Consider the following 21,011-nt stretch of genomic DNA (forward strand, 5'->3'; position numbering starts at 1 on the left):
GACCTTAAAGCTCATCTCACTCCAAACCTTCTACCATGGGCAGGGACACCTTCCACCAGGACAGGTTGCCTCAAGCCCCATCCAACCTGGCCTTCAACACTTGCAGGGATCCCAGTGGCTGTGCAGGAGTTAAAGTGGAGGTCCAGGATAATCAAGATGGTTCCAGCACACATTTGCCATGAAGCACAGCAAATATTTCAGAGGGGGTTGATTTTGCTGTGGTGCATGGCCAGAGGCACAGGGACCAAGGCCGTGGCATCCCCTGATGGGGATCAAGAGACTGGAGCAGTGAGGATGGAGGCTCAAGCACTGCATGGACCCACAGGAGCATTCCAATGAGCAAGGGAAGTTATGGCAGTAAGAGCTGCAAGTGGAGCCCCAAGAGGGGTGGCACAGCATGGTGTGACCCCACTCTGCACCCCACAGTCCCTCCCCAGCTCTCACCACCATGACCTATCCCCAAAATCACTGGATTTGCCACATCCTTGCTCCCTTTCCATCACGTGCCACATCTCTTGGCTCATACCAGCCCCACCAGGAGCAGCCAGCTGCCCAGGGGTCTCTTGGGGCAGCAGGGCAGCTCAGCAGCAGCGTGGTCACACAAGGATCGGCACCCTGGCTGCTTCCCTGTGTGTTCTGGATTCTCCCCTTCCCCAGACTTCTCCTGGGGGTGGAGAGCTTGGCGTGGTCCTCCTGCTCAGCTCCACCGAACCCCACAGCAAACAAACAACAGCGCTGGAAACAATAGCCCCCAGAAGGCATGAACCACCCAACATCTGCAAACAACCGGATTGGCTGGTTCCTCAGGATTTCTGCGAGATTTGTTTCCATCCTCCCTATTCCAGCTCCTGTCCTCGTGCCTCGAGGTGATGTTTTCCTGCATGCATGCTAAGCTGGTGCCATCTGAATGCAGCACTTAAACGATTTGTAAATGTGCATGGGAGAGGGGGAGAGACAAGGCATGCCAACAGGTTTTGAACTGATAAGGAAGGATTAAGAGAACAGGAGTTAATTGCTCCAGCTTGGAGCCCACAGAGCAAGGTAAGGTAAAGGTTAATATGACTAAAAGCCAATTGATTTAGTTTGCATTATAACCAGACTCATTTAAATGGGGATATTTCAAATGCAGAGAATTCGCTGTTTGCTGGGATGCCTGTGCACCCCCTGAGGGCGAGCAGCTTTAATTAAAGCCCAGCACACTTCCAGGGCACCAGGCTCCCCTCGCCGAGGTTTCCCCCGCTGGCAAAGCAGCCACGCAAACCAACGAACGCCTCCTCCTCAAAAATGTGCTACGGACCTTGTCCAAATATTGAACAGCAAATCTCTGCGGAAAGCCTGGGGAGGGCAGGGCTGCTGCGAGTGTCTGGGGAGATGTAGATGGGACCGGGTGTGGAGATGTCTTGGGAAGGAGCATCCCAAGGGTGTCTGAGCACCCCGAGGATGGCCAGACATCGCTGCAGGCACCAGCAGCTTGGGCTACATTCACCAGAATGGCTTTTTCTGCTTTTATGTGCCCCTCTCCCAAAAAAACCTTCCCACCATTAACCCTTCCCCTGCTCTGCACAAGTCACACCTCGCAGTGCTCAGGGGGAGCTGGGGGAGGAGGACAGCCACAGGGGAGCCCCAACCCTTCCCCACCACCCCAAACCCAGCTTGCCCAGGTCCCTCCTTGCCTTCTTCCCCTCCCACCCCATTACTTTTGTCAATTCAGCTGCACTGAAAATCCCTTTGGATGCTTGCTCTAGGAAAGAAGCAATGCAGAGCTATTGCCAAGGATTTCACACATAGCAACCATTGAGGCAGCAAGTGTTGTGGCAACTGGATCAACACCCTGAGCATGCAACAGCCTTTCTGTCCTGGAAAGCTTTTCCCCCTTTTCTTCCTGCCGGCTTTCAGGCAGATGTTAGTGTTTAGTCACTTTTACGTATTTTTCACCACCGCTCTCCGTGCCCGTGCCCAATGAGTCACTCGTGTGTGAGCAGGGCTGTGGCTCAAGGGTGACATGTCATCCCAAGATGCTACAGCTCACTCTTGACCCAGATCAAGCCAACAGCCTTCTCCAGGGACAGGTGAGGCCCCCCATCCCACCACCCCACAGGAGCTGGGGACACCAGGGCGCCCAGCCCCGTACCTTGGGGTCCATGCGGAGGAAGTTGTGCGGCCCCCGGCTGCTCAGCGTGGAGCGCTTAAACGTCTTGCTGTGGTGAAAGTGGTAGTAGTTTTCCAAGCTTCCAATCTGCAAAAAAAAGAGGTTGTTTGGGTTGTTGTTTTTTAAGGTCTGTTTTCCTGTGGCTGCCCCCCCATTTTGTACTGGCAGCATCAGTGCAGCCGTGTCCTGCACCCCAAATCCCTCAGTCCCACAGAGCTCCCGGGGCTGGGGAGGATGCAGGATGCTGGCACCAGCCCCGGTGCCACCGCTGTGACAAACAGCGTTGGTGGTCGGACGCTGCACTGGCACAACAGAGCCCGGAAAACATTTTTATGAATTTTCACCCATTAAATGCATCTTTGAAAACTGCCTTTCATCGGCTCCCAAGCAGAAATAATGAGCTAAAAATGAGCTCAGCAGCTGCGGCGCAGCCAGGGGAGCTGTGCCTCATCCTCCTGCCTTCTCCGCCCGGCGCTCCGGCTGCACACCAGGAGAGGTGATGCGATCCTGCCCGCCCCGGGATGCTCCTGGAAGCAACTGTGGGATATAACTGTGCCTCGCCTGGAGGGAGGGATGGCAGCATTTGCAGGAGAATGCGGTGCCAGCCATGCCACCCTGCCAAGCCCCGGGGTGGCTGCGCTGCCTCCGGCCCTCTCAGCCTGGCATCTGGAGACACCACAACTCCTCTTTTTTCATCCCAAAAGCGCGGATAAAGTCCCGGGGCTATGCAATGAATCGAGGGATCTCAGCCAGACACCGCATGTGAAACATCCCTCGGGGATTCACAGCCAGAGGGATGGGAATGACCCAAAAGCTGCACTCGCTGCCATGTGGCTCCCAGATCACATAATTTGGGTACAAATTGGGACTTTGCTATAAATTCGCTTTTGCCTAAGTTGGTTTCCTTTTTTTTTTTCCACTCCACCAAAAAAACCCACATTCCATGTCAGGAGCTGGATGTTGGGAGCCAGTGACATTCCCTGTGTCTTGCTCACAGGACCAGAAGGGGCCATCCTACCAGAACCCATCTGCAACCCACGAGGCAACATCTTTAAGACCATGTGTGACCCGGGGGCCAGGGTGACATTCCTGAGGCCAGACCAGGGCTGGCTGCAATGGAACAGCAGGGAACAAACAGGTTTGTCTGGATCAGATACTAAAGCAGATGACAACTACTTACATCTTTATCACACTTGATACCTTGAGAACTGCCAGTGTCTCTTACAAGCATTAAATATTTAATTAGTCTTGGTCTGCCTTTTATGCCAGAATGTCATTTCACTAACTTTACTGCTGTTAGTGTAATTCTTATAATTTATTTCCACTCAAATTCATTTAAACCCTCCCTCTTCCTCCTTCATATTACAGCATAGATGAGCATTTTCTTTAACATTCACATAAAGAGGTTGCTCATTGCAATGTGTATTTGCCTTTTAAACCCATTCTCCAAATCCATTCACACTTATAAAATAGAAGGAGGGTGCTTCAACCTCTCCATATTTTAGGGAAACCTTGACAAGGCCGCCCTGCCTCTTGCTCACTCTGCCTGGAAATCGGAGTACAGGGCTTACCACAAAATCCTGCAATGGGTTTAGGGTTGGAAGGGATCTTTAAGATATCCAGTTCCAACTCCCTGCATGGACAGAGACACCTTCCACTAGACCAGCTTGCTCCAAGCTTCATCCAGCCTGGCCTGAAACAGGGATGGGGCATCCACAGCTTCTCTGGGCAACCTGTGCCAGTGCCCCACCGTGCCCACAGCAAACAATTCCTTCCTAAGTAAAGAATTTCTTCCTTCCTTTTCACAAATAAATGCAAAATTGCCATGTGATGCAAAGCAGCAAGAGCACAGGGAAGGTAATGATCTCATCACAGGCTCTGGGGATACATAGCCAGAGCAGCAGGAAAAGAACTCTGTGCCCCACTTCTTTATCCTCCTGGGATTTATGGGCAGAAAAATAAGAAAAACCTTCCCATGATGGGAATACCTTGAAAGTCTGAGCAGAGGTTGGTCCCAGTGGACCAACCTGGGAGACCTCCAGATGTCCTGTTCCACCTAAGATATTCTAAGTAGAAAAAGTTGTAAATGTCATTTTTCTTTTGAATGAAAAAGGATTTGCTGATCCTCCTTGTGATCAGTCAGCTCAGTAAGGGCTTTGTAATGCAATCCCATCTCACCCAAACCATTTTATCTGTGCAAAGTACAGCTACACCAGCGCTGGTGCCTTCCCAAAGGGTGGATCCAACCGGGAAGGCAGTGAGCCCTCCCCTCCTGGGGACACCACCCATTCCCAGCAGGGACAAGGGGTCCAGTCGCTGAGCTCCTGCCTTCAGGAATGCAATTCTCAAATGATCATTAATGTGTTCATCTCAGAAAGGATCAAGCCAAGAGCTGCGAGATGACAGGAATCCAGGAAAGCTCCAAATACTGCCCCAAATTAACCCCATCCCTCTCCTGTGCTGCAGGTGAGACCACTGAGGATGTGCCAGCCCTTCCAAAAGTTGTGTTGGACACCACACATGGAAAAACTCATATGAACCCTGGAACCAGGATGGGAAGGGGGTGGTCCCCATCACCCCCCGGGATGGGAAGGGGGTCCCCATCATCCCCGAGGCTCCGGCGCCGTCCCCGCAGCGCCCTCGGCCAGGGCCTGTCCCGGCTCGCCCCGGCACGGCCGCGGAACAAAGCCCGGCGGGAGGAATGAGGCGGCGAGGAATGAGCAGGCGTTCGAGGGTGTAAAAGCCGTTTCTTTTGTTTAGTTGTTTGCTTCACTTAAATAGAAGTTGACGCAAGTGATTCCCCAAGGGAAATGTCACTCTGCCATGACCCAGAAGGGTTTAGAGTGTCCTGGCTCGTGGTTTGGGCACGGGAAAACGCTCAGAGCTGTGTGTGCCAACCCCAGCAGTGCCTTTCCCGGGCAGCACCATGTCAGGAGCCTCCAGGATTGCATGGCAGAGGAAAAGATGTCACCAGCCACCAAGGCAGGGCTGAGCCTCCTTGCACCCAGCTGGGTCTTCATCCAGCGAGCATCACCTCTCCTCCTCCCTCACTGCTTTGGACTCCACTCAAACATCTTCCCAGGGTGATAACATCCTTGGTAGAGTTTCCCAGCAGGTTTTGTCCAGAATCAGCCCCCCAGGAGGGCACATCTCACTGGGGACAGCGCCATGACCAGCAGCTCCACAAGCCGATGATGCAAGAGAAGTGGGGGACACCCAGGTCCTCACGAGGCTCAACACACCACGAACCTTGAGCAAATGTCGCACACGTGCAGGGGAAGCAATCCCTCAAGGTTTAACCTTTTTCCACTGGACAGGACCCAGTGAAAAAAGCCCAAAAGCCAACGGGAAAAGCTTGGAGAGATGGAGGGCTGAAGGCAGGGCGTTGAGAGCAGCTGGGGAAGCCCCAGAGGTGCACGGGCTCCCAGTATCCACGGGAAAGGCGGGAGCCAGGAACACCCTGATGCAACCACAGAAATATTTCCCTTGCTCTCCAGCCTGCACAGGGCTGCCCCGGGGAAAGGGCTCAGGGGGAAAGGATGGATGCTCCAGTGGAGCCACATTGCGCCCATGGGCCAAATGCCTCCAGCATCACGGGGATGAGCTCACATAACAGGGATGCTGGGGAAGGAGGGAGGAGTAACAGATGCTCCAGCAGGGAAGGGACACAGCAAAACCCCAAACCAGGAGCTGACGTTAGGCTGATGCAACTTGGGAGAGTGGGAAGTTCAATCAAGATATTCTCTGCCTGAAGAGGGATAAACACTGAAAAGCCCTTTGGGTTGCACAACCACCTTCGCCCAGCCCTGTGATAGACGCAATTGAACAATACAATGTGATTTTCCCCTTGGTGGGACGGGAGCTGAGCACGCAGGTAGGAGACTGAGGGTGCGACGTGAGGGGTTGTCCCCCACGGGAGGTCACAGACACGGGTGCAGGAGACAATGTGCCCAATTCAGCCTCCCCCCAAAAAAATTGTTTATGCAGCACCCCGTGACTTTAATTATAGTTAAAAGCAGGGTTGCGATATAAAGCAAGGTTATAATTTGTAGTCCGGGAGACACCTTGGGCAGGAGGACAACCTGAAGTGTCACCCAGCCAAAAAAGCGCCGGGCAGCGCCATGGCAATAAACTCTGGAACAAACTCCGAGGACACCAGCCTGCATCTGGGATTGCAGAGGATGAAGAAATTGAAAGGAAAATGAGCTGCTGTGCGGAAAATCTCTTTTAAGACACCAGTGTTCTGCGGGGGTTTGAAAGCAAAAGTTCTCTGTGTTCCCAAGATCTCCGATAAAAACCCGGGCCAGAGAGTCCAAAGTTTGCTAAACCCACAAATACAACTTTCCGGGGTGGGAGGAACTTGTGCAACCCCCCAGCGGTGCGGGGCGAGGGCACCTCGAGGAGGGGCGTCCAGCCGGGGGGAGCCCGCCCCCGGGCCAGAGCGCTCCGACAGCATCCCCGCACCGGCCCCGTTCCCATCCCGACCGCTCCGGGGGCTCATCTCCCGCTCCCGGGACACCCGGCATCGCCTCGGAGACCGGGCAGCTCGGCGAGACCTCCGCCAGCGGGGAGAACTCGGGGTCCGCTCCCGCTCCTGGGTCCTGCCCCCGTCCCGGGAGTGCCGGCAGTTCCGCGGGACCCCCGCCGCCTCCCCGGTCCCGGGACCATCGTCGGCTTCCCGGTCCCGGGAGTCCCAGTGCGACAGCCCGGGCAGCTCCCCGGCGCCGAGCTCCCCACGCCGGCATCTGCCGCAGGCTCCCAGTGCCGGAATCCCCGGCAGTTTCCCGAGACCGCTCCGCCTTTCCGATCCCGGGACCCTCGGTAGCTTCCCGGAACCCTCGGCTCCTCTCCGGCTGCGGGACCCCCGGCAGCTCCCGATCCCCCGCAGGCTCTCGGTGCCGGAACCCCCGGCAGCTGCCCGGTGCGACCCCCCGGCCCCGCATGCCCCGCATCCCCCGCTCCCGGTGCCCCGGCACCTGCCCGCTCCCGGCGCCCCCGGCCCCGCCGCCCCTTACCTGCCCCAGGCTGATGTAGCCGTAGGCGGCGGCGAGGCGGGCGGCCTCGGCGGGGCCCCCCCGCACCCGCACGGCCCAGTGGTTGGTGTAGACGGTGCGGGCGGGCTCGGCGGCGGCCCCGCGCCCGGGCAGCGCCAGCGGCAGCGCCAGGGCCAGCAGGCAGAGGCGGGCGGGCGGCGGGGCGGCCGCGCTCCCCGCGCCGGGGCCGGCGGCGGGCATGGTGCGGGGCCGGGCCGGGCTGGGCGGAGCGGGGCGCTGCGCCTTTTAACCGGCCCCGCAGCCCGCGGGGGCGGGGGGATGCTCGGGGGGGGCGGGGAGGGCCCGGGAGAGCGGGCGGACGGGGCGGCCCCCGGCGCTGCCCCCCCGCGTCCCCCCGCCCGCCGCCGGGCAGCCCCGCCGCTGCTCCCCGAACCCCCCGCGCACCTCTGCGGCCCCCGCCCGACCCCGGGCGGCTCCCCGGACCGCTCCGTGCCCGGCTCTGTCCCTTCCCCGCGCACCTCCGGACAACTCCCCGTGCCCCCCGGCATTGCCCCTGCGCGTTCGGCGCTGCTCCCCAAGCAGACCCCCTGAGTCCCCCCGGGTGCCGCGGTGCTGCTCCGCGGAACCCCCCCTGCCTTTCCCCGCATGTGACCGGGCAATCCCCTGTACCCGCTGCATCCTCCCCTGCGCGCCCCGGTGCTGCTCCGTGAACAACCACCTGCATCCCCCCGCATCCCTCTGCAGGCCCCAGCACTGCCCCCCCGGTTTCCCCCTGCGCCCCACTTCATCGTCCTTTGTGCTCCCGATTCCCCGGGGCACCTCCCCTCCTTCCCCCGCAGGCAGCCCCCATGCATGCTCCCAGCTCTGCTTCTCAGGTAACCCATGGCACCCTTCAGAGAGAGCCCCCGCATCGCCCCCGCATCCCCCTGCATGCCCCGGCACTGCATCTTCTTTTGTGCATCTGCATTCCCCCCGGGCAGCCCTCCATGCATCCTCCCAGATCTGCTCTGCAGGTACCCCCTGAACCCCGCAGAGAGAATCCCCACATTGCCCCTGCATTCCCTCAGCCATCTCCCCATCGTGCATTCCCTGGCTCCATTCCCCACGTAGCATCCCCCCTGGGCAGCCAGTCTGAGCCCCCTCCCCTCTGTCTCCCTGCAATGCTTGGCACTGCCCACATCTCCCCCACCCCGTTCTCCCTGCATCCCCCCAGGCATCTCCCTCACCTCTCTGTACAACCCCCACGGGCACATCCCACTGCACCTCCCCTGCATCCCTCCAGCACTGCCCCCACAGCCCTGGCATCCCCCCTGCACCCCCAGGCGAACCCCAGACGGGTGGGGAGGGTTTTGGGACAGGACTCGGGATAAACCTGGACACCCGTAGGGCACCACCATGAGCCACAGGCTGGGGCAGACAGGCTGGAGTGCTGACTGTGCCTCCCACGGATGCCATTAGGGAACAGCAGGGACCTCGAGGGATATCAGAAACTGGGCTTTGTTTGGGGAAGGTGGTGGCGCACACAAAGGCCGGCTCAGGAGCAGCCCGGGGATGCTCTGCTCCACAGCCCTCCCTGCCAGTGCGGGCCCAGGCCGGCAGGGAGCTGCCCAAAATTAAAGGATGTTTCAGTGGCATTGCATCCACTCACATCACACCAGAGCTTCACCTGAATCATATCCGAGCTTCAGAAACGTGCCCGGGGCTCCCAGGGCCCTGGCAATGACCAGCTGCTCAAGCCAGGATGGTCTCAGATTCCCGGAGTAGGTGTTGTCTGTTTTCCAGACCCCGACCAGATTTGGGGCCCCACACCCCATCTCTCTGAATGCAAACACCTTCCTGAGCCCCAAACAGATTTGCAAAACCTACCTGGGTGTGCAGGTGTGAGGGGGCATCCAAGGAGCAGTAAGCACAACCCATCTCTGGAGCTGGAGAGGAAAATCAGAGTCTGGTGCCACCCACTCGTACCAGCCCTGCCACTGAGCAGGTGAGCTAGTGAGAGTCTGAGGAAATAGGGAAGTACTCCCAGCTCAGCCGTGAGATTAATCCAAGGGAAATTTATAGGGAGCCTGTTCTGCCTCAGACAGGGCCAGAATGCTCTTGGCAGCTCCTGCACTGGGCTGGCTTTGACCCATTTGCAGGCAGCAAATACATGGAGGGGCCAGATGGAGGTGAGTCCCTGTGCCACAGGCAGGCTTATCCCGGGAAATTACAAATATTAGCAAAATGGGGATTGGGAGGGTTTCTGTGTGCAAACAGTGTTGTACTGGCATTCGCGATGTGACAATTTGTTGCCACAATTTGCAGGCACTGGGGAGTTTGGTGACTCTCACCATAAGATGTTGCTCACTGAAATCACTGTGGGTTATCACTGCAGGGACACTGGAGCCTCCAGGGCTCCCCACCCCACAGGTCCTCACAGCACCCTGGGCAGAAATGATGGGTTTTGTGTGACCATTCCTTCTGATTATGCAGTGAAGGATGGTTTCCATTAGCACCAGCACATTGCAAATCCAATCCTCACTTCCCATCCGGTTTATGGGCTTTTCCTCAAGTTTCCCATTGATTAAGGTGTGTGAGATGGATGAGCAGTGCTGGCGGGTGCTGGGTGTGCTACATGTGTGATGCACATCCAGAGAGATGCAGGGGGCAAAGCCAGAGGAGAGGTGGGAATAGATGAAAGAAAACCCTTTCGTTTCAAAACATCCACCTCCCTCTGCTGGGGAAAGTCTGAGGGATGTCGGCAGGGGATGCAAAGTAGGGGCAAAGTATCTCCACAGGGAGCAGAGAAGGGCGAATGAGCGCTGGCAGCAGCAGGGAGGGTTTAGGTTGTGGCAGTGGCAAAAGCTTTCTGAAGCTTTTCAGAAGAGTGAAGATAGGAAAGAGGTTGCCTTTGTGGGATTGTGTGTGCAAAACCTCATTGTGTCTGTGCTAGGTGATAAAAAAATGGGCAAATCCCAGGAGAATCAGGCTGAATCCACGTCTGGGAGTGCTCTGCAGCCCACTGCAATGCTCATCAGTGATCAACATGGCCATCAAATCCTAGCTACAAGCTACATCACAGACCTTCCATCCCAAGGCCATTCACCACGGCTCCCGATGTATCTGCCTGGGGAAGTTACTGGTGCCAGTAAAGCCCTGTGCCCAGCTCAGGCTGCAGCATCATGTGAGCTGGGTGAGAGCCTTGCCCAGACACTGACTGCAATGTAGGGACCCTGGTTTTGCTGCTCCCTGGTCCCTGCAGTGCTCCTGACCCGTCTCCCACTGACATAATTTTGAAATTCAGAGTGGCAATTTTCCCAGATGAACAGAAGGGATTTCCAGGGGTGTCAGGAAAGACAGACTTTGGCCCCATGTGCTTTGCAGTGGATGTAGACTAAGGCAGAGGCTCTGGTTAACTCTTTTCCTGGGATTATTTGAAAACCCGGAGAATTACAGTGAGCCGCCAACAATACAATAAATTTTGTGAGCTGAGAGGTTAAACAGAAGCTGCTGTAAAAGAAGCATGGAAAGGGGCACTGCTGAACCAGTAACATTTAAACTCTCCTGAATAAAATTCGTAATAACCCTGGCATTTTATATCTGTCCATGAATTACAGTTAAAATCCCACCACGTCCCACGCACGCTCGTTGCTCTGTACGGCAATAAGATTACAGCGAAGAGCTGGACGAGCAGGGAAGAATGTAATTTAAATGCTGCTCCTTTGAAAACCAAGCCCTTCTTTTTAAGGCACGTTCAGAAAAGGAAAGTACAAATAATGCACCCAGAAGGTGCTATTTTTTCCAGGGGTGGGATGGCAGGGCTGGCACTGAGCTGCCTGCCCTGGGCAGCAGGATTGTCACCCTGTTCCTGCCTGCGGAGGAGGGACAGGACAGTGGGAGCTGTGCCTCTGCCTGCTCCAGTGCAAGGAGTTAAGCAAACAAAAGCCGTTTTGCAAACGCCCACGGTTCAGAGGTGTCCCTGGGATGCCAGAACAGGGAAGCCACTTGGCTCGGAGCCATCGGCCAGCCTTGCTGGCAGGAGCTGCCCGGTGAAAGCCCCGGCCACAGGAGCCGGGGTTTTATCCTGTGCGTGATGAGAGCCTGTCGACATGGAGATTACAGCACAAATCAGGTTAAAACCCATTTATCTGACCCAAGCAGAGCCCGTGTGCTGGGATGTGAGTGAGTGGGGCCATTGCCGTGCCCATGGCTGCGAACTTGTCCGGGTCTGCCGGAGAGCCGGGCAAAGCCCGTCCATGCAGCTGTGCACGGTGGGTAATCCAGGGCAAGCAGTAATTAAACCAGCACACCTGGAAATAGCTCTTTCTGTAGCTCCCAGGCTTAACCAAATGAATGAAATTTGCGCTGGCGTAATTAAAGCGATGCGGTTCAGGATCTCGTCTGCAGCGGGGAGTTACTGCAGCTTGACTCTTCACTCTCCGTGACAGCCACGTGGAAGAACCCCCAGCTCCAGCCCCTGCACGGCGGCTCCAGTGCTGACTTCTCACCATCAGGGTGCCCATTAACACCAGCCCATTAACAACAGTTCATTAACACCAGCCTTCAAACCTGTCCAGCAGCACAATGCCTCCAGCGTCCTCCGGCAGCTGCCCCGGCTCACTCCAGCGCACAGCAGAGATGGCAAAACACCGGGCCCTCGGCTGCATCCCCGCTCCCCTCCAGGGACTTGTAAATCTGCAGGAGACATCAGTATTCTTCCATTTGAACTATGTTAAACCACGACACATTTATATTCACTCATCTCAAACAGTCTCTTTTTTTTTATTCTCTGCTTGCCCTTTTAGGTGTTAAAATAACCCCAGACTCGCTAGTGGCCAGATGGTTTTGGGGATATTAATGGTAAAATCCTGCACACAAGTGAGCTGCCAGTGAAACTTGCCAGTGGAAAATAAGATTTGGAGCCTCCATGGAGCTTCATCCCCACGGCTGATGTGTCACAGCAGCTCATGGCTCTGGCAATGCCACCACGGCTGTCAGCGTGCAGCAGCCACCAGCTTTGCAGCTGGGAAAGCCCTGGGTGAATTCCCAGGAGATTCATGCTCACTGGAAAAATCCTGTCCCTGCCTTTTTCCTTCCCTTTCTAAATCTGGATTAAGCTTTCAGTCTGAAGAGGTGACATCAAATGTGACGGAGAGGAAGGAGGGGATGAGGTGGAGCAAGGCCCAAGGAGGTGTGGACAAGTGGCAGCTCTGTGTTGGTGCCCAGCCCCGGTCACAACACTGCAGGTACAGAGAAATTAATTTCTAAATTCTTGAAACATCCATTTTATAAATCTCTGACCTCTGGCAGCTCTCATTAAAAAATGGGTAAATTTACAGGGGAAGAAGCTCTCTGGCCAGGGTGGAAGGGCTCAGAAGCACAGGGATCTCCAAGGAGGATGTGCCAATGGTTTTCTGCCATGCAGCACCTCTTCCAAGCACTGAAGGCAGCAGCCAAAGGGATTTAAATTGGGGATTAGAGAGGCTGCCTGGCTGCAGTGATACACTCGGGGTACAGAGCATCCCCAGAGCCAGAGGTTTTAGCTGTAATTAGACCAACATCTGTCCGGCCATGGCCGAGGCTTGCGCAGTCTCCGTGTTGCTCCAGGCTGGGCTGGAGATTTCCCGCAGGCTCCTCCTGCTCTGCTTTTCTGCAATTTCACAGATATCAGATATTTTTTCCATCTGATGAGTTCTTCCTCTCCAGAAAGATTAAATCTTGATTGTCAGGTACTGTGGTAGCAGGCAAGAAGATTTCCCTACCTAGTTCAAATGCCATCCTAGTAAAAATGCTAGTAATAAAAAATAAAAGAGAAAGGGCCCATTGTGGACTCAGGCCTGAAAAAAATATCCAAAAGATGGATCCTGAAGTTTAGAAACAATTGAAGCTCAATGGCCAAAGGGTTCTCTGTGGACTGCTGGGCCCAGCATACACATTCATAGGGTGAGGAAATCAATCAAAGATAATTGACTGCGTGCTGGTCCCGAACTAAAATGGAACAAACCCAAGCCTTTTCACCCATCTCAAATGGGTTTGGGGATTGTTGTTATTTTGGAAGTTAGGGCAGGAAGGAAATGCCCAAGTGAGGGGTGGTAGAATGGGGAGATGCTTCACCTGGAGAGGGTGCTGGGACAGGGAGGGGACCACAGGATGTGGCACCCATCCCACTTGTGAAGCAGTAGCTCTCCTGGTTGTTTCCACCATCCCACTTCATCTGAGAGCACTGTACCAGGGAGAAGGATCAGAGTCAAGAGGGTGCTGGTAACAAACTGAGCTGAGCCAACCCCACCCCTGGAAGAGCAGGTCTTGGAAAATCCGGTTACACTGGTGCCACGTGGGGGACGTGTTGTCACCATGCAGGGGAAGGCTATTTCAGGTTCCCCCAAAGGAAGCACACTGTTGCTGTTGGAATGATGGCTCCAGGGCTGGATTTGGCATCAAAAGCTGGACCCCTAGAAGGGGCTGGGGGTCACCAGGAAGGGACAGCTGCTGCCTGCTCTCTATGGTGGCTTTGTCAGATCAAACACAACTTTAGTATTTCGCCCACAGGAGGGGTGATGTACCAAGGACTTGGCTGTGACTGGCACAGGATGAGCCTTCCCACTGCATTTTCACTTCCCAGCAAACCCCACTGCACTGGAGCAAGCACCAGCAGCAGAAACACAAGAGCAGAGCAATGAGCCTGGGGGTGGAGAGATGCAAAGATCAAACCAGCAGCGATTTCAAAATAAAATCCAAGAGCCCAGGGAAAACACGGTGTGTCCTTGCCGAGGCTATCATTTATGCCAATTAAAAAAAAAAAAAAAAACAAACTGGCATGGCACGAAGGAGAGCTGCGTGGTATTTCCTGAAAAGGGTGTGGGGAGCATCCTTGGAAAGCCTGCCCTGCACAATGTGCTTGCTGTTTCCAGAAAAATAAAGTTTGCTGTGACCCACCTGTCCCTGAAAAGCAGCTATTTAGGGCTGGAACATGGTCAGCCCGGAGTCAGTGGCTGGGTCTGTCCTGACTGCAGAGCAGCTGGCACCTTTGCCAGGATTTGGGGTTTGGCATTTACCTGCAGCTTTTTAATTGATGCAAAATGTCTTAGAAAAAAAATTCAGGAGAGCTGCCCAAGCACCAAGTGCTCACAACTGAAGGTCTTTCCTCCACAGCTTTTGGCTGGTGGCCATTAACCCCCATACCAGCCCTCAGAGCGTGACAGAACAGGACAGGAGGGGTTTTCTCCTTTGCCACCTTCAGATTTTGGGAGTAGTTTGGCTCAGCTATGAATCTGGGGGGTTTAGAGCAGTAGTTTTGGAGTTTGCCAGAGAGACAGCTGTGGGAGTGATGGGTGAGAGCAGCCCCGTGGGCCAGTGGAGGGGCTCTGCTGGCAAAGGACAGGAGGGTCCCCATTGGGAAGGGACAGCTTTTTGTGGAGAAGGGAGTGTCCCATGGGTTTGTGTCCCCTCATCCCCTGGCAAGCTGGGACAAAGACTCACTCCCCACCCCAGTGGCAGAGCATGCTTGGGGCTCACCAAGGGCATTTCTGAAGGTTTTGGCAGCATAGCAAGACTTGCCAAAGCCTAATCTCCAAGTGAGCTTACCTTTGGCATGAAATTTCAATGGTGGAGTGTGGAAAACAAACATCAACCCACAGTTTGGATGGGCTTTCTTTTGTCTGAGCCCTGCTCAGAAGCTGCAGGCAGGCAGTGTTTGGGTGACCAGACTGGATCCAGCGTTCTCTGGGCAGCCACGACGCTGAAAGAGAAGCAGCTCCACCTTAGGGCAGGCGCTGGTGCTGGAGCAGAGCCGACCTCGACACCAATTCAGCCATCAGCCCATCAGCCATCACCATCGTCTGTGCCAGGGACTGGCAACATCTCCTTCAGCCCCCAGCCAGGCTTCGAGCAAACACCAAGGTCTCAATTCTTGGGATCAGTTTGGGGCTGAAAAATTAGAGATTCCCTTAGTGACACTGAAAAAAAAAAAAATCCCCTCTAATGTTTATTTTCTTCCCTAATGAGGTTGGGGGTTAAAAAAGCTGTTTTCAGCAAATCCCCCTTTGCATCCTGCAAAAACACCCTGAGACCCACAGTGGGTGGAAATCCCACACAGAGCAAAACTCCACAAACATAATAACTCATCCTTGGTTGAAAAATAACTTAAAAAAAAATAAGCAAGACAAAGCAGGGTTCTATGGAGCCCTGGACATATCTGGATTAGTCCTATAAAAATCAGCTGTTGTGGCATATCGGCTTCCCTGCAGGAGACAGCAGGAGAAATGTTAACCTGGTCTTGATTTGAAAGCTGCTTATTAGTCCTCATCAAGCATAATTATGCTTCAAAGCCAAATGAGATGTCCAACTGAATTCTGAACACACGTTAATGTTTTTAAATGTGAAAAAAACCAACAAAACAGTATTTATTGAATCCCAGCCAGGCTCCAAATGATAAAATAGATGCTGCTAATGGCTCTGGGAAGGGAGGGCTGGAGCTTCACTGCAGCTTTGCCAATTAAATGGTTATTACTGACCAATTAGTCAGGAATCAACCCTGCTTTTAGTGATATCTGATTAAGTGCGTCCTGCAGATCAGCCTCAGTTGTTAACCAGGGGAAGAAACACCTTCTCCCCATCTGCTCCCCCAGATACTCAGACTGGGCAGGGTTTGTGCCCACCTTGCTCATGAAAAATCCCTTTTTCTTCCAGCACTACCACTGTCCTGGGGAAAATACATCTCAAGGACCCACCTAGGCACGGCAAAACCTTTCAGAGCCAGGAAGGAAATGGGAAGGAAATGAAGGAAAAGGGGAAAATTAACCACACGCAGAGGGTGGCTTCTCCCCCTGCAGCTCACAGGTTGCTGCTGCCCGGCACATGCTGAGCCATGCCCATTCACAGGCTTTTCCAAATATTATCCCAATATTTTCTTTCAGTTCCCAGATAAATGGGCCTCTTCAGAAGGCTTTAAGCCCGCTCTGTTCCAACATTTTCTTTAAAGCAGCAGAGGAAACCTTTGAGTTGTGCCAAGCTGCTGAATCCTGCTTTCAGGGCTGAGCTGCAAGGGGTTTTCCAACAAAAAATAGGGGCAGTGTTGGGCTTTTTCCTTGTTTCATCAGGAAATATAAAGGAGGCCACATCACCCCTTAATCTTCCTTTCTTCCTGCCTCCTCTCCTACCCTGCAGTCCTTGTTTCCTGTGCTTTCCTGTGGTCTTCAGAAATTTCTGAGCATATTCCCAGATTTCCAGGAGCATCCCCCTGCAGAGCATCCTCCCTCTAAATACTCCTGAGCCATGGAGAAACTCCAGGGGACCTTGGTATCTCCTGTAGGACAGGGACAGCAAGGCCACAGCACCCAAGGAAGCTGGGGAAAGTGCCTATGCAACAGTCAGGGAGGGTGGAGCCAGACAAAAGATAGGAAAGCACGAAAAAAAGAGCAAAATTTCAGAAAATGTCAGTGCAAAGAGCCCCTTCCTTCCAGGGACTGGGTGCAGCAACATGTAGAGGGTCCATCCAACCAAAATTATACTGGATGAGTGTGCTGCAAGCCCAGGGAAGCTGGTGTGGTTGAGCAGAGGATGACTGCTCACCTCCTTGTTCCAGGTGATAAGATAGCTCTGGGTGCCCTGGCTGGCTTGGACAGCACCTGGGCAGAAGGAACAGCCCTTGGCCACAGGAACAGGGCTGGTAAGGATCTGTATGTAGATCTGAAGTGAAACAGGGTGAAGGAGAGGAAGGAAAATCTAAAGACGTGGTGGCTCTGGGAGTCTCTGATGGGCTGGAGGGGGACAAGAGCACACCTGGTACAAAGGGGCACTGCTCAAGGCATTTCCTGGCTTCTTACTCTGCCCTACACATCTACAACTGGTGCTTACAGGGTGTGGAGGGGGCAAGGGAGGTGATGCTCCCCAGGCACTGAGGTTTGTGGGGTCCATGGCCACGTGTCCTTGGGAAATGCCACGAAGAACTCCAAAGCTGTGATGTGCAGGAGCATCCCCAAAGTGACACCCCAAGGGGTCCAGCCCTGCCGATGGGACAAGCCCAGAGACTGGGGATGGAATGTGGCCCTTTCCCTCGTCCCCAGACGGGTTCCTCCTCCTGGAAAGGGGGAATCCCGTTTTCCCGGGCCACAGGATGGGGCATGAGGAGGCCAGCAGCCCCAGCAGACGTGGGATCCATTGTGGCCTCTGCCTGTCCCCATCCTCTGGAGCAGCGCAAAGGCTGCATCAGCTCATTTCCTCCCACCGTTCCTTTACCCCGGAGCCTCCCTCGGGGCCGGGGCACGAAGATTCCCCGCAGGGCCGTGCCACGGGTGTCCGGGAGCAGCCGGGGCGGGCGGGAGCAGCCGCGGAGCCCGGGGAGCCCGGGGAGCCCAGGACTGGCCGCGGCCGGTGCGCCGGGCCGGCACTAGGTGGGGATGGCACCACGCCGCGGGGAGGAGGAAGGGCGGGAGGAAGGGCAGCGCCGGGCCGGGCCGGGCTGGGCCGGGCTGGGCTGGGGCTGCCCGGGGAGCGGCGGGGCTCGGGCTGCGGGAAATGCCGGGATGGGCTGAGAGGGGCTACAGCGAAAGGCGGAGCGGAGGGATGGGCAGGGATGCGGGCGGCACGGCTGCGATGATGCTGGAGACAGAGTGGCGGGGATGTTGGAGGCTGCAAGGACCCGGTACCACATCAGGCATTATTGCCAGGGCTGTGGCTGTCTGTCTGTCTGAGGTCTGAGCCCTTCTCTTCCCCCCACTCAGGCTCATAACGGTTTTTACTGACATTAATTACATTTTGAAATTTTAGAAAGGAAGTATTTCAGTCAGACATTCTTCTGCACCCCACAGCTTGTTCCATCCAGGCTCTGTGCTGAGGTGGGACACTGGCACAGCTGAGAGCTGGGCAGTTGGTCACCAAGCTTTGGAAAGGCTGGGAGGTGGCACAGCACTGGGAGAGGGATGTAAAGTGCCTGTGGTCTCACTGCAGGGCTAAAGAGGGATGGATCCATGTCAGGAGGAAAACTCCATCACAGGGAGTGTTTCACACAGGTGCTGGGCCATGCAGTACCTCCAGAACCTGGCTGGGACACAGCAGGCCAATGCAATAACCCTGCACATGAAAGGGTTTACTTGCTGTAAATCTTGGCAGGATTCACTTGGTCCAGTCCTGCCTCATGAGTCACCACTAAAACCAGGGCACAGGGTAAATCTCACCCCCTCCCTGTCACACCAAGGCTCAGCTCATTTCCACAGCCACTGCACAAGGCATCTTCAGGGAAAGCATCACCCTGAAGTCCTGATCCAAGAGACAGGATTTTTCCAGCCTCCTCCGGCAGGGACCCAAGCAGAAATTTGGCCATTAGCATCTGCAGGGAAACTCGAGGTGAGAAGTAATTGTTGATACACGTTTTTACACCAAATTCTGAGGAGCTGGTCTCACCACCGGATTAGGTGCATAGACCACAGACACGGTCAAGTTGTTTAATTTTTGCTTCCTCTCTTCTCAACAAAAAAGGCCAACAAACCAGCCCAATCCTGCAGCATGTCTGTCAACACCCATGTTCACCACAGAAATGGTGGCTCAGAATGAGCCACTGAGGCCTGCACCCTCAAATTAGGGGACAAAGGAAGTCAGCACCGCTGGGACAGGAGCATAAATCAGAATATTGATTTAAATGTAACTGTTGATTTAACCCCTTCTGCTGCCAATCTGTGTTCCTCACATGCTCATCTAAATAAGAGAGAACATTATTTCAGACAAACTCCATGGCTGCTTGCTTTGCAAGCCATCAGGCCCCAAAATTCATGAGCCCCTTTGTGCTCAGGAGCCAGGCAGGGTGGCAGGTAGGGATCAGAATCAGGATGGCCCAGGACAGCCCTGAGAGCAAGAGTGCACAAAGCAGGATCTTATTACCAGGGGTCATCAGTGCTACAGGTACCAGATTACACTTCTCTGAGGGTTTGTTTCTTGTCACAGCAAACAAAATCAGGTTCTGAGCACATTATCATATAAATATATAATATTTTTATATATCCCAGCAGCTCCAGGAGGACCTCAATGCTGCATTGCATACAGGAAAGCTGATGCAGTGCACCCAGAGGTGCTGCCTTACCTTAAACTCACCCAGAAAAATCCCTCCAGAACCTCTGGGGCTGCAGCTTCACCTTCTCAAAGTGGCATGCACACAGCAGAGGTGTTTTGGAGAGCTCCCATGCTTAGACAGGGAAGGGAGGCAGTGGGAGGTCAGGACTGTGGAGCAGGAAGTGATCCCCCCCAAACTCAGCCCAGTTTGAAAGCCTGGCAAGCACTAACACTAACAAACAGTCAGTGTGTTTATATCCCACCTTCCTGCCTGAGAGCAGGGGTTATTTTTGGCATATTTTGTCATTGGTGGAGATGTCAGTGAAGGCCAGGAACACTGCAGAGCTGTTGGGAAAGCCTAGAGGCAACTGCCCCAGGCACAGGATGATGAGCTGAGGGATGTGGGAAGCTGCTCCAAACCATTCACACAGGAATTGGGTTTTGCCTGCAGGATGTGGGGCACAGCTCTGGCTTCAAAACACCTGAGGACTAAGAACAGCATGGACTGTCCTATTCCAGCCCTATTTCAGCCCCATACTGCTCCCATTCACTCTGTGCAGCAACGTCATCCTGAGCCCTCACCCACCAGTGCTTCACTCCTTCCCACCTTTCCTGCCTGTGCACCAACCATGGCCATCAGCTGGGCACCACCAGCGATGTTCTGGCGTCATCAGTCACCTCTGCCAGCCTGCACTCACTGTCTTTCATCAGGGCTTACTGCTCCTGCTGAGCTAAAACAGAAAGGAAGAGAGCACAAGGCAGGATTGCTCTTGCCCACTTGCCATTGTGCCACAGGGCTTGGCCACATTCCTTCCACTCACTGCTGGTTTTAAGATCATTTAAACCACTCACCTCCCCAATTTTCCCCCAGCAAGTGACCTCCTTACCTACAGTTTTGGATCTGCTTTTTCCCTCCTGTGAGCACCAGACGTCCTCTGCAGCCAGGACTGCTTTTCCTGACAAAACCAGCAAGATCAGCAGGGAGAGCACACGAGTTCCTGTGGTGCTTGCAGGCTGATGGCTTTGGCAGATAGCTGGGTCTTCTCTTCCACACATGTAACTAAAATAGGGAGCATGAGTAGCTGGAAAGCCCAGGTTTGATTTGGGCAGAAGCTTGGACTGGTATCAACCAAGAGGAAAACAGGTAAAACCAGGATTTTGGCAGGTCAGCAGTTATTGGCCAAACCTCAGACCAGGTGTGATAACCTCCACTGCCCCACTGCAGCAGGGAATGTGGCTGGAAGCACCATCCTTTCACATGGCTAGTCCATAAAACACAAGATTGAAGTCCAGAAATCTGGTGGATAGGTGAAGAGAGACCTTCTTCCATGCCAGCTCCAGATGTGTGGTCTCCCATCTCCTTCAGCCTTTGCTGCTGCTAACTCCCCATGCATCACCCGAGGATTTGGCCATCCCCACACTTCTTGTTTAGCACAGGTAGTCTGGAGGACTGGGAAGTGACTTAGTCCCACAACCATGGTGCAGTTTGAGAAGATGCCACAGGCTCTACTTGGCATCAAGAGCCCGAATTGAGCCCTATCTTTGCACACCCATTCAGATCCAACACTTTCTCTGGGCCTCTTTGTTTTAGCCCCAACCAAACAGATGAAATTAAGAACATCCCCATTAATTCCCCATGCATATGAAGGGGTTGAGGATTTCTCCTCCAGCTCAGGACCCATGTGGCCTCACTGAGCCCAGCACTGGCTTTCAGTCTCACAGGCATGTTCACCTCCTCCCTCCCCAGTGCAGAGCAGATAACAGGGCAATTCCCCTAATGAGTCTCTGTCTGTCCGGCCCTGCTCAAAGCAATTAACAAAGCCAGGCACTAATGAACTTGGCTTCAG

The 21,011-nt window shown here is 54.5% G+C and overlaps 1 protein-coding gene across 1 annotated transcript in view; it reads right to left on the reverse strand.

The window, feature by feature from the left end:
- Positions 1-21,011, reverse strand: part of PCSK6 (proprotein convertase subtilisin/kexin type 6) — a 49,495-nt gene that overhangs the window by 25,069 nt on the left and 3,415 nt on the right. The window contains exons 2-3 of the mRNA XM_058033649.1: positions 7,165-7,269; positions 2,132-2,236 (exon numbers count right to left, since the gene is read on the reverse strand). Coding sequence (XP_057889632.1) covers positions 2,132-2,236; positions 7,165-7,269 — 210 coding nt within the window. The remainder of the gene's footprint in view (positions 1-2,131; positions 2,237-7,164; positions 7,270-21,011) is intronic.

Source organism: Melospiza georgiana, chromosome 13, assembly GCF_028018845.1.
Source record: "Melospiza georgiana isolate bMelGeo1 chromosome 13, bMelGeo1.pri, whole genome shotgun sequence".
Classification (NCBI taxonomy): domain Eukaryota; kingdom Metazoa; phylum Chordata; class Aves; order Passeriformes; family Passerellidae; genus Melospiza; species Melospiza georgiana.